The following is a 14331-nucleotide window of genomic DNA, read 5'->3' as shown; positions in this document are numbered from 1 at the left end:
CTGCTGTAAGTACGTTTTTTATATTTTCCCAAGTCTAGTGAAAAAAAATAAAGTTTCGTTCAGGTAGAAAAGGATTTTGGGAACTAGTGAAGCAGAAACATATCGTATGTATCGTTTAATTCCTCTCGCTGGAAAATAAATGCCGATATTTCAGCGTATTGAATTCAGACCACATGTTTTACTGGTCACAACATCTTTATTATTTTATCAACAAAGTGATTTTCTTTCTGATCAATGGCTCCTAGCTGTTGAGCATTTGTTTGAACTTTACTAGAGCGGCTAACGTGAACATGAAGCGGCTCCTGAGGCGCACAGAAACAGGGACGTGGGCTAATTTTAGACATGACAGCAGCACAAAGCAAAATGTCACAGGAAATTAGAGGCAGACATCCACTAATGGAGATGATGACTTATTCTGGTGACATGTTCAGCAATTCAGAGAAATAGGTTTGTAAAGCTGGCAGGCGTCCCGGGCAGTCAGATCTCAAACAGATAAAACAGTGTTCATAAAAAGACATAAGTGTGCATGTCAAAGCAGCTTATAGTCCTGTGTTTTTTTTTTTTTTTAAAGCTGGACGTTTAGAGTCGGGACAGAGCGGGTAATGAGGGCAGAGGCAGACGGAGTCACACTGTTAGAACCTCCGCCCAGAGGAACATTTTTGGTTTTCAGGAGACAGAGGGGAAAAGGAGCTTTAAGAGGGCCGAGGTTAAAGGGTCTTTATCTGTGCAGGAACTGGAAACTGCTGGGTCAAGTGGGGCTCAGAGCTGGGCAGAGCAGATAGTGGGCTTGGAAATGTGTTGGAGAGTGTCTCCGGGATCATAACGCTGGAAGAAAAGACGATCGTATTCAGGGGAAACCTCAGTGTCCCAGTTTAATTTAACCCAAAAAAAAAAAAAAAAAAAAAAAAGGAGGATCATTTCCAAGTAAGTCAGCAACCTTCACATAAACATGCAGGGAAGACGTCTCTTATTTTCCCTACTGTCTGAGCCCTGCAACACACACAATATAAGGATAATTACAGAGGAAGAGTTAAAACAAAAACGAAAAAACACGGGGCGTAATTGAAAGATTTGGGTTTAGAATGGCTGCAGAAACTGATGATTTTCAGAGGATTTGTTTGCACGGAGACTGACCACAGGTGGCTTATTAGGACTCAAAGCAGAATAATCATTTTTGGAGGGAAAACAAATAGAGAGCAGTGGTGAATCTGTGATGTGGCTCTTCTGCTGGGAATGAAAAGTCGGTGCAGAGCGAACGCCAGCAGAATTACGTGTGACCGTTTCAATTCCGCTGCCAAGGCGCGGAGGACCATCCGGTTTATTTTCGTGGAAAGTTTCCTGCTGTCAGTCAGAAACGGCTTCGCAAAAAATAAGGCTAAACGAAAGAGCCTTGGTTTCGACAAGGAAGAGAGATTTCAGGAGAAGGCTGGTACGCTTTGAGTCTTCAACACACAGTGGAATCTGAAAAAAGTAAACCACAGATTGTTTAAGACTAACTAACCCCCTTAAAACTGTTAACGACTGTGTAATAGCTTCTGGGCTTTTTCACCAGCCATCTTTGACCCTCCCTTTTCTTTCAGGCTCCGTTCTCTTCAGGTCACCCTGCTGGTTTTCTGCATGAATTAGGTCTGGGGACCGAGATGCTCATAGAAGAATGCTGATTTTGTGTCTGGTGAACTGTTCTTGTTAATTTGGCCATTTTTATTTATTTTTTAATTATCATCCTGTTTAATTAAAATGATGGCCCAGTTTTAGTTTACTGGCAGAGTCTACCTAACTTTTTTTGTAAATCTCAAAAAAAAAAAATTGTTTCCAACAGCGGTACCAATGAGTGTGGTAAAGCACTCACATACAAAATGAAACTACAATCATGTTTGACAAAAGTAGAATGAGCTTCTCTTTGGACAGCGCTCTTTTTGCGTATTTTCTCTGGTTCCAATATTGAACAGATTTTTATCAGAGCTATAAATAATCCATCCTGATTATTTTGTTCGCATTAGCACCAGGTAGCTTGTTAAATGTGTCGGTAACGACAAGCCGTCAACTCAAACGTTAGACTGTTTTCTCAGAGGCAACATCCAGGCCCTTACTCTCTTTTGAAAGTTCGTTGGTTGAAGACAGCCAAAACCTTTGCACCTTAACTTATGAGAGCACAGGTTTTGTATGCAGTGTCGCTGCAGCTGTGGAGACAAAAGGTGCGTAAGGCGTGCCTAGTAGGGAGCTGAAGAGAGAAGAAGCGACACTGAGAAGCCCAGGTTAACAGCTCCACGCTCAACAACGCTACAGAAGTGAGTGAAGTGCAAATTTCACGGCGTGTACAAACAGAACCTGCATATTAAAGGCAGCAGAGAGGATGGATCCTTGAGCCGCTGCTAAAGCAGCAAGATGTCAGCATGAAAAGCTTAATTGCGATGCACTGCAGCAATTAATATATCGCCTGTTTAGATGGCCTTCAAAATTAGGCTTTTCCTTACTTTTGTTGTTTATTATGCCTTAAATCACTTCTGATGATTAGGAATCCTGTTTCAATCTGGTAAATGCTACCTGGGTTTAGCATTTCAGTTGGCTGAATATTGGCTACAGTGGCTATTTTCTTGCACATCAATAGATGCCAGTTTAATGGCAGGCTTTCTTGTCTTTCCCATTTTAAAGAGTGGGTAAGACAAAATCCTCTCCTTTGTCCCAATTTACAGGAAATCAGAGATTTGTCCAAGACTTTCAAGTCAACTTAAAAAATAAAACACAGCAAGAAGTTAGCATCATTGACTATAGCTTTAGGTTGCATTTTCAAGATGACTTGGATTTAGACACATGTTATTGTCATTCAGCTGCACATTTACAATTTACATTTGAAAGATGCCATGGATGTAGTTGAAACAGGTAAGAGTGGAAGGGTGACACGACACAGGGCTGGGGTTACCACTAAGAGAGGAGCCTGCATTTTCAGCCCCTCTGGGACCTTAGTCCTGAGTTTAGTTATTTGCTATTGCCTTTTATTTATTCTTAGTCATCCTTTCCTAAATAAAATTACAGCTCATTGATTTTGTTAAAAACAATTCTCTCTTGTTCTATATTCCTCCTTTAGGGATGTAAGGCTTAAGTCAATATAAATGTGGTTGCTCAAAAAAATCTAACAGAAAACCAATGTTGGATGGGTTAAGATGAAAGGCATCGCTTATACACACATGCTGCAAAAATGAAATCTTTTCTTCTTCTGTGCGGCTCTCTGTTGGAGCGGTCAGAGCTGATCTTTACTGATACACAGTCTATACAAAATCAATCCACTGCCTGCTTCCCACTTATCCTTGCAAGGTTGCTGGTGTGGGGTGTTGGTGCCCGTCTTCAGTTGGACAAGAGACGGGGTGCAACCCTGGAAAGGTTGCCAGAAACACAGGGACAACAAATATGCACACACTTATACCTGAGGGCAAGTTAGAGAAATCAATTTATCTAACACTCATGTTTTTTGGACAGTGACCCCACAGCATGCACAGGAAGAACATGCAAACTCCAAGTGGAACACGCCTGTGCGAATTCTCAGTTATCCGGGTCATCGCAACAGCAAATGTGGTTAAAACAGATGCTCAGTTCTTCCTGAGGGAAAGTCTGGCCTGGAATCTCCCAGGCAGGGATTCAAACCTGGGACCATCTTGATGCAAGGCAAAATTGCTACCAATGGCACCATTGTGTATTTGTGTGAATTCAACCTTTATAATCGCTGCAGGCACTGAATCTGATCATGTCCTGCAGACAGACTCGCATAACAATGTCAAAAGAAATCTGTCAATTTGTTTTAGCTGGCAAATGTGGAATAATAAATATCAATATAGACGTTTTCATGATTTTTTGGGTGGTTATTGGGAACCGGGGCAATTATTCCTTTAAAATAGGGATTTAATGTTCTGAAAATGCCATTTCCCAACCGTAATAATCACACTAATCTAGCTAAATGCTCATATAAAATGCTAATGTCATATTTGTTATCAGTTTGTGTTTGCTTTGAAAACAGTGACATCTTGTTTTACTGCAGAGGTGTGTAAAGCAGAGTGCTCTCTCTCTCTCTCTCTCTCTCTCTCTCTCTCTCTCCAGTCTCAATACAAATAATTAACATCAACATGCCGCTAAAGGCTCCTTCACAACAATACATCAGTTTAATTTCTAACTCATAACAGCAAATCAGAGCTATTTTCTTCTCCCACATAATAAATTGCACACAGTGAGCTCCAATCGTTGTGGCAAAGGAGGGAATGAGACCTGCTGTCATTTGTTTTATTTGGGTTTTATGGATAGATATCCATGAAATCTGGAGGATTTAACCATAGTAGTAGATCATCAGTGAGCCAGAGAAAGGCAGCTCTGAGACGTTAAGATGAAAATCATCACTTTATTCTAGTATAAAGGTTTTATTGTTTAGACAGTTCAATTATTATTATTATTATTATTATTATTATTATTATTATTATTATTATTATTATTATTATTATTTGCAGAAAGTAGGACAAAGTTATGTAGCAACTTAAATTTCTTAGAGAAAAATTGTTATCAGTTGAAACTGGCATTGGCAGGTCAGAGTTTAAACAACCAAAGCCAGGAACATTACACATGTTGGTGAAGAAGCGCGGCAGCTTCCCATCTTGTTCCCATATCAATACCATGACTGTCTATGTGCTCTCTGGTGCAGCACGGTCTAATGAGCTGAGAACAGCTCAGACGGACGGCGGACCTCACACGGCTCGTTTTCTACAACCACCGTCGCGCAGCGGTCCGAGGATGACATCCTAATTCATCAGTCAGGTCTTTCTGGTGGGCAAACAGGAGCTCTTCCTCACTCACACACACATTTCACCCAAACCTGCACCTCCTGAAGCAGAAACAGCAGAAGTCACGAAGTAAAAATCTGAACTATTTGGCCACAAGTTCAAACAGCATGTGGAGGAAATGAGGCACTGAGCTTCACCTCATTAATCCTAAAAGTGATAAGATCATTCCTGAGAAGGCTTTACTTTTTTCTTGACTTAAAAAACAACAATTCTTTGAGCAATAACCAAGTAGAGGGTAAACACAGTTATGTTAATGAGGCGTTGAGGTTTTTTTTGTGTTAATCAGAGAGCTGAAACACAATAAATACTTTTTTATTTTCAGTCTGAAACAAAGATGTGGTGAATTTGAGATGATTGTAGAGTTCCTGCTGATAGGCGACAACAGGCTGCTGGATTTCAGCCCCAAAGATTAGAAAAATAAGTGACAGGGACATTTGTTAGTGCCTCAGACTCACACTAAAACAGAAAACACTGATTCTAAACACATCATTCACTGGTGAACGTTCTCATCAGTGGGTTAGGATTCTATATTATATATATATATATATATATATATATATATATATATATATATATATATATATATATATATATATATATAGATAGATAGATAGATAGATAGTAGATAGATAGATAGATAGATAGATAGATAGATAGATAGATAGATAGATAGATAGATAGATAGATAGATAGATAGATAGATAGATAGATAGATAGATAGATAGATAGATAGATAGATAGATAGATAGATAGATAGATAGATAGATAGATAGATAGATAGAGAGAGAGAGAACTGATTCAGATGTTTTTTGCTCCAGAACATAACATCTAAACCTGTATGGTCTTGCCTTGACAAAACAAAAAAACAACAACAAAAAAAAGCTCATTCGAATCTTAAAATTATAATTAACAGCCCATCGCCACCACAATATCTTGCTGGATGTTTTATCAGAGAGGACCAAACACTCTTCTGTTCATCTCCTTTTCTATGATACCTATAAATACATTCTGGTGCATTGAATTAATAAATTATTAAGGTGAGCTAGGGAGAGCAAAGCTGAACTTTTTGATCTGGCATGGATGAAAACTATTTAATGCGTTTAAAGGGCCCAGACAAAGTCCAGACCTAAATCAAACTAAGAATCTGTGGCAAGAGATGAAACATGACTGAGCATGAAAAAAGGCACAACTGTTGGTGTTTTAGGTGTACAAAGCTTGCAAAGACATAACTCAAAAGGGCTCCCAAGTGCAATCACAAAAACACAATTAATATTTTCATCATAACATTTTTGAAAACCATGTTTCTTTCCCTTTTTAGAATGAATGTGGCTCAAGTTTAAAGAGCTTGGAGTTATATAACAAAAGCAATAGTTTTCACACATCTTTACCAAGGGTGCCAATAAGTTTGAAGGACGCTGCATTATACAGACTTTTAAAACGTACATCTTACAAGTTAAGTATCGCAACACAATACATGTGCTTTGAATAAACATTTTAATTGAATAAATTGAGCTTTGACAGTATAAACTGTATTTACAGCAACCATGGATAATAAACTGATTTGTCTCCTCTTCCCATCCAGGGTTTTAGTCTTTGATCCACCACACATTTCAGCTCATCTCGTCTAGTATTTTATGGACAGAAAGGGCTGCAGGGGCAGTTTCTTTTAAAGGTACATAGCCACGTTATTTGACTTTTGTTATTTATATGACAGTAGCTCACTCTGGTTGCTTATAAACTTTTTATGAAAGATTATCACATCCTGCAGGCGTATTAGTTGTTATTTTATGCTTTGTTTTTGCTCAATTTGCAATTTGTTAGTAAAAAAAAAAGCCTTTCGTGTTTATTTACCATTTTAATGGAAGTATGTACAGAACATGTGCAGCAGGGCTTAAAACAAGGAAGAGGCTAACGGCTATGAGTGTCTCCCAGCGAAACAATGAAGAAAGGTCCAAGATCCAGTGAAAATAAAAGCAAAAAGGGGGCATGGGAGTTTGCCCAACCAGTCTACATGTGCTTTGTGGATCTGGAGAATGCATTTGACCGTGTCCCCCGGGGGATCCTGTGGGGGGTACTCCGGGAGTATGGAGTACCGGACCCTTTAGTAAGGGCTGTCAGGTCTCTGTACGACCGGTGTCAGAGTCTGGTCCGCATTGCCGGCAGTAAGTCGGACTCGTTTCCGGTGAGAGTTGGACTCCGCCAATGTTGCCCTTTGTCACCGATTCTGTTCATAACTTTTATGGACAGAATTTCTAGGTGCAGCCAAGGTATTGAGGGGATCCGTTTTGGTGGCCTTAGGATTGCGTCTCTGCTATTCGCGGATGACGTGGTTCTATTGGCTTCATCAGGGCGTGATCTACAGCTCTCACTGGAGCGGTTCGCAGCCGAGTGCGAAGCGGCCGGGATGAAAATCAGTGCCTCCAAATCCGAGACCATGGTCTTGAACCGGATAAGGGTAGAGTGCCTTCTCCGGGTTGGGGAGGATGTCCTGCCCCTAGTGGAGGAGTTCAAGTATCTTGGGGTCTTGTTCACGAATGAGGGGAAGATGGAGCGGGAGATCGACAGGCGGATTGGTGCAGCGTCTGCTGTGAAGCAGGCGCTGTACCGATCCGTTGTGGTGAAGAGAGAGCTGAGCCAAAAGGCGAAGCTCTCGATTTACCGGTCGATCTACGTTCCTACCCTCATCTATGGTCACGAGCTTTGGGTCGTGACCGAAAGAACGAGATCCCAGATACAAGCGGCTGAAATGAGTTTTCTCCGTAGTGTGTCTGGGCTCTCCCTTAGAGATAGGGTGAGGAGCTCAGTCATCCGGGGAGGACTCAGAGTAGAGCCGCTGCTCCTCCACGTCGAGAGGAGCCAGTTGAGGTGGCTCGGGCATCTGGTCAGGATGCCTCCTGGACGCCTCCCTGGTGAGGTGTTCCAGCCACGTCCCACCGGGAGGAGGCCCAGGGGAAGACCCAGGACACGCTGGGGGGACTATGTCTCCCGGCTGGCCTGGGAACGCCTTGGGATTGCTCCTGAGGAGCTGGCCCAAGTGGCTGGGGAGAGGGACGTCTGGGCCTCCCTACTGAAGCTGCTACCCCCGCGACCCGACCCCGGATAAGCTGTAGAAAACGGGACCGACGTTTAATTAAGCAAACAGGCATTATCATAGTTCTGCGATACTGCCGATACACATCGCCAAGTCTGTTTATATTTGTTACTCGCTCCCGAGAGCAAATTATTTTTTGGCTCAAAAGGGACTATTAAAACATTAGCGAGGTGGAGGCTCGGTGTATATAACCTTATTTTCTCATGATCAAACTGTTTTTGGTCTTTTTTATAAGCATATATGTGGCTATATACCTTTAAATAAGGCATTATTAAGGTTATAAAGACAAACCTAAAACCTAAAAGTTCATTGTATTTTTTTTGGCAGGAATTTAATGTGATCAAAAGAAAGTCTAACATTATTGTGAAGCTGAAGGTAAGGTGTAAATTTCTTATTATTTTTTCATATTTTCCAACTAAAAAACCTGATGTGATGTGTATTATAGCTACATGTCATTTGGTGTTTGTCTCTAACAGTTTTTATTTGGTTTTTGTTTTACATATCAAACATTTGCCCATCCTTTACAAACAGGCACAAGCTCAGTCAGACTGGATGCAAAATGTCTGAACATAAATAAAACTTGCCACTAATTCAAGATTTTATTTAGGTCTGGACTTTGACTGGGTCATCCTAACAAACTGCCACAGCTCGCCTATTTCAAAAGGCAAATGTTTTATCACAGTAACTTAGGCATAACTTGATTAAAAAAAAACTAGTACTGTATGCATATAAAGTTTATGCAGGCTTTTAAGTACATTAGATAACATAAAACAAAATAAAGCCAACAAGGTCAAGACAAATTAAAACAAAACCCGAAACCAAAGCCTCAGGGGTTCCTGCTGTCAGGGGCCAACGAGAGCAGCTGTGTTTTTTTGTAGTGAGACTTTTGGGCCCAGGTGCTTCCACTCCCACATCACCTGAACAACAGGAAGTTAGCGCACAGACAGGGGTCGTCACCCATTCCCATTCATCCGTAAAGAAGATGAAACATTTTAGATATTGACCAATCAGCAGGTTGCTGCTGCACTGACTCCTCAGAAGTAACAGGAAAAGGAACGTCAGGGTAAGCGGGATTTAACCTATGACCCTGACCCGGCGCCAGGTAGAGCACCATCAGTGGGCTCTTTGCACGACTGACTGACTGCATGGATGCATGGATGGATGCACGGATCGCATCACTTCTTTTACCAGGTATTTGTTTACGTCTGAGTCTTGTTTATGTGCACACAATAACGATGCCACTCAAACAGCCAGGGGGGTTACTCAAACTCATGGAGACACAATCTACAGGCAGCTCAGGACAGACATCCAGCAGCACCTTTAACCTGGAATATCCAGCGAGGACAGTTGTGTTGGTGCCTTGTTAATGTCAGAGGTCCGAGGAGACTGGGCAGGCTGGTTCAAAATCACAGTGGCTCAAGTAACTACTCGTTACGATCAACGTTTTCAGGACAACATCTTTGAAGACACATCGAGCCTTAACGCCGCTGAATCAGCAAGGGAAGACTACACTACTGTCACCTAAGAACAGGGAACTGAGGCTACAACTCTCAAAGGCTGATCAAAATTGGAAATAACAGACTGGAAAACTGATGCCTGGTTCCACTAGTCAGGTTCAGCTGCAACATTCAGATATCAGAGTCAGAATCTGCATGAATCCATCCATCAGTGCAAAAGAGAAACGCTTCCACGGTGGATATTCCCACCATGGATGTGCAGCAAACCGATATGTTGCAACTGCACAATGCCATCATGTCAACAGTCAGTTTGATGGCAGTTCAAAGGGCAGTTGCCCAGGGCAGCATTAGAAATGGGAAGCACCAGATAATAAAAGACAGTATCTGTTGGTTGTGGGCCTGAATAAGTTTGCTATTGCTTTTACGGTGGTGCAGTGATTTGAGTGCGATGAGTAAACGTCCTGCTTAGTGCTGAGGATAGAGAGACTTGATTATGTGTTTTCTGTAGGAATGCAATGCATTTTTTTCCCTTCCTGCAACAGAAACTTCCTTTCTGAAGATTCAAAATCATTTTGTTGTATTTTAACTGGTTGGAAGTTTTGGCTGTTTGAGGTGGGGTGTGGGTGGGAGCAGAAGGAGAGTTTCGACCAGGGTGTCAATCATGCAGATACCACCACCACTGCTTGCAGCCTTAGATGGATTCATTTTATTGAAATCTTGGCTCATATGTTACACACACAGCTGATGTAACTTTTTTTTTCTCAGGAGTTTCAGACTGTGCTTTCTCCCCAACACGACTACGTATTCAGAAGGTGTTCAGAAGAAATCTGACTTTACGCTACAGAGTTTGTTTGTTTTTCTTACCGGCAAGTATTCATTATAAGAGGAATATTCTCATTCCGGCTTGAACAGTTCCTCGGAGAGATGCAATCAGAGACCTCAGAGGACCTGCGAGCCACCCAGTCACCCGGCTTTACAGGGATTTCACTTCCATTTTCTGGCGTGAACAGCAGGATCAAAGCGGGTTACATTTTCTCGTCTTGCCACAAATATCCTCCGTGTTTTTCAGCCTGGTTTAATATCAGCTACAGACCTCAGTACTAGTTTTCTGAGCACCAGCAGCCTGGACAAGAGAGGAAAAAAAAAATAAAAAATAACTCCTCTTTCTCGGGTTTGATCCGAGAGACCAGAGCTATCAGGACTTTTGATCTACAGTGCAGCTTCGTCAGTCCATCAAGAATACGGCCAAACACAGAGATCTGTGTATCAGATAATATTAAAGCTAGAGAAACAACAGCCTGCCTATATGCTAAACCATACACAGTGAGCATGTTTGGTGTCCAGGAGAGCTGATATTGTCTGGGCACAAATATCAGAGCGTGCCAACAGCTTTGACACATACACGCAGAGATGTAATTCAGCGTACACGCACAGAAACCCACTGCTATTATCTCAGTGGCTGGGACTTTGTGTGCCGGAGTCTGCTGATCTCGGCGTGTGAGTCTTGGTGTGCAAGTCTTTTTTTTTTTTCTTCTTTTCAGAGCATCCATCTCTGCTCGGCCTCGCCATCTGTTCTTCATGCTGTGGAACAAGGCGCTGTCTCTTGCTCCAGGCGTTATCACATGGTGGGAAAGATTGTCAAGAAAAGAAAAGAAAAACGAGGACAGAGGTGTTCCAGGACAAACGCTGGAGCTTCAAAAGGTGAGGGGGAAGGCATGGTTGCCCCCCACCCCCCACCCCCCTTTTTTTATAGTAGGACTGTGTGAAGTACAGATATAGAAGTATTCCTGCAGCAGCTAACAAATCCATCTAAAGCTTATCAGACTTTCTGGAGTTTTTCTCTGGACATTGGCTGTTTTTTTCCACTCATTTTCCTTATTTTATTTTATTTTTTATCATTAAGAAAATAATCATGCAGGCAAATACAGGTGCTGAAGTCTGGGGGTGAATTAGGGTCCCTGGTAGGATGTTAGATCTAAATAATACCAAGGATAATATAACACTTAGTAAAGCTATCACAGTTTCACAGCTCACACACAATTCAAAACAGAAAACTGGAACAAAAACATCTTCTCAATGATTTTATCTGGATCAGCTTGCCAACTATAGAAGTTTTAAAACTACAGCTGGTTAAAACGTGCAGTTTCTCATGTCAGCTGTGAGAGATTACCAGAGCTACCGAGAAACATCCTAGTAAAAGTCAGAAAAGAAATGTATAAAGAAACTATATAGCAGCCATGCTGTACGTCTCAGCTGCTGAGTACAGACTGAGGGGCGGTGTTGCTTTGGAATAAGCAGAAAAGGAAAATAGCACATGTAGTTGGGTTTTGTCTAAGTCTTATGTCGAAGCCTTTAGTGACTTCTTCTTAAAAACTCTTACATAGGTTTATGCATATAGTGGTGGGAATGGTGGTCAAGCGGTTAGAGAGCCAAGCGATTGTATCTTTGAGAGACACCAAAGGTTGGCAGTTTGAAACTCAGTCTATCACTCTGGGTCCCTGAGCAAGACCCTTGAACACAGATGTGCCACTCAGTGTTGGCAGCAGATTTCTCCCTAAAGGATGGGTTAAATGCAGAGACAAATTTCTCCTCTGTGGAACTATATATTTATACATAGCACTCGATATAGTCTTCCCAAAAAATAAACTTGCTTTCATTTAAAAAAAAAAGTTTTGTCACACTTTCAACTTTGGCAAGTGTGGCATTAATTTTGTTAGCGTTTTGTCAAATCTCCATACTCTTACAGCCTCTGGATGGATGGATTGATAATGGACAAAGATGGGGGGTGGATGGACAGACAGGTAGAGAACACTTTTGTTACAATGGGATAGGTAATATTATGGAAATACAAAGGTTTTTCTGTATTTTTCTTTTCCCATACAGTCAAATTCCAGACTTTGTCCAGACTGTGTAGAAATTTCAAAGAGCCGACAAATGCTTAAAAAATTTGTACTGTAAGTCAAATGAAACAAAAAAAAAACCTTCTTATGTTATCCTCGTTTATAAAGACTTCAGGGCATGAACAAAAAAAACAACTCTCTTATACTTAAGATCATGTTTAAAATACATGCATATATCTGTAGATATATAATCTATATGCCTGTGATAATTTTAAAATCCAGTAACATTTTCAGAGAACATTTCTAAAAAGCCCAAGATGACAGATCAGTTAAGACGGTTTTGGAAAGATCCAGAGAAATGAAACAAACCAGCAAAATGCTAAGTAATCAGATAACCTGTAAAGCTCGGATTTAAAGCGGAAAATATGAAGGACTTTTCACATCTACAGATTGGATGAGGCTCGTGAACAAGGACACCGATCAGCACACAGACATGTACGTAAATGAGCACACGCTGAAGGTCTGCTGTGCATCACGGATCTCCCATCTGTTGGAGCAGCATCCAGGTTGGTCCTAATGAGGAATAATGAGCCTTCACAGAACAAAAACAACAGCCTGGGTAGATGTTATGTCCAATTCATGGTTTAATACAACAGCAATAAATGAAACTCACTCTTAAAGTGAATCATTTTGTTTATACAAAATTTAAGACAACAGAGCAATGGCACTTTTAGTCTTAAGGGATCTCACTGTAGCAAATGTTTACAACAAGTGAGCATTAAGTCACTTTCTACATGCAGTAGAACAAATAATAATGATAATAATGAGCACGGACTGGAATGCGAAGAAACTTAAACACAGACAGAAACTTGTTATAACTCATGTTAGACTCTTTTTCTCTAATCTGAGCAGGACTGGAATTGGTTGGCCTCAACATTAAGAACGTGTCTGTTTGGCTTATCGGACATCAGGTCAGGGAATCCAACTGGCCTTGGACAATTTCAAGCTGAAAGAAAACACAGGAAGATTTTTAGTTTTCATGGGGAAAAAGCAATTAAAATTAAATAAAAATCAGAAGACAAATTCAATTACAAAAATTATAGAAATATACAAAGGTATAAAGCAGACGAGGGAGGCAGGTGGATGTTGTCAAGACAAAGGGTCTGAACCAATCAGGAAGAAATGCAGCACTGATACCTTACACACAAACACCAAACCCAAAACAAAGCAAACAAACCTTATCGTAGAACTCAAGAAGCTGCTGGTGGTTGAATTCCACAAAGACGTTTTCCTGAGCCTGCAGACAAAAAGGGAAACAGAATAATGAGTATGACCCCAACGTATGAGAAACAAAGTTTGTGCAGGTGAGAAACAGAGAGCAGGTGTGAAAGTGATGAATTAGAGTCACTGCGCTGGCTTTTTGTGATTTCTATAGAAACCTCCATTAATTATTACCATGCTCTGGACAATATGTGCCGACTCCAAAGCTCATCTCTCAGAAGGTTTAAAAATCCACTGAAGGTAGAGTGAATGTCTCCTCGAAAGAAAAGAGCTTCAGTATTTCTCCATTCTGCTGGATCAATTTTAAAGCAACGAAGCACTTTCTGCATCATTTTTAGCCAAACCTTCAGGCTCACATCCAGATATCTCACTTTTTATCCAGAAAAAAAAAAGGAGCAGAGTTCATACTTCTTAAATTAAAGTTGTTGAATAGTGACTAGTAAGATCCCTTACTAGCCTATTGGCTATCCTACCACAACGCTAGAGTCAAAGGTAGCACATCTTCACTAGAATGTTTTTCATAATCTGCAGAGTTTCCTTTCCTACTTTACTTATTGCACATTTCTGGACATAAACTGTCGATTTTAACCTTGCAGTGGAGCATTTAATACCATGAGGTGAAGGCATTTCGCTACATAGCACTGCACTCCACACAGCATTCAAAAACAGTCAAAGATATGTTCTTTTTACTAATCACTATGAGCTGGTCATAACGAGGCTTTGAAGCCTAAATTTATTTTTAGAAGTTGCACAAAGATTATTTTAGGTTTATTCTATATATTCTTTTAATCAGATTCTGCTGGTACTTTTTCCCTCCTGTCTCCCCATCACTAAATATGATG

General features: G+C 40.9%; 1 protein-coding gene across 1 annotated transcript in view; it reads right to left on the bottom strand.

The window, feature by feature from the left end:
• Positions 1–12828: 12828 nt before the first annotated feature.
• Positions 12829–14331, bottom strand: part of commd10 (COMM domain containing 10) — a 153261-nt gene continuing 151758 nt past the window's right edge. Inside the window, exons 6-7 of the mRNA XM_012870103.3 lie at positions 13446–13505; positions 12829–13214 (exon numbers count right to left, since the gene is read on the bottom strand). Of these exons, the coding sequence (XP_012725557.1) occupies positions 13176–13214; positions 13446–13505 (99 nt within the window). The 3' untranslated portion in view covers positions 12829–13175. The remainder of the gene's footprint in view (positions 13215–13445; positions 13506–14331) is intronic.

The sequence above is a fragment of the Fundulus heteroclitus genome, chromosome 12 (genome assembly GCF_011125445.2).
Source record: "Fundulus heteroclitus isolate FHET01 chromosome 12, MU-UCD_Fhet_4.1, whole genome shotgun sequence".
Lineage (NCBI taxonomy): Eukaryota > Metazoa > Chordata > Actinopteri > Cyprinodontiformes > Fundulidae > Fundulus > Fundulus heteroclitus.
This window is presented reverse-complemented; position numbering and strand designations above follow the sequence as displayed.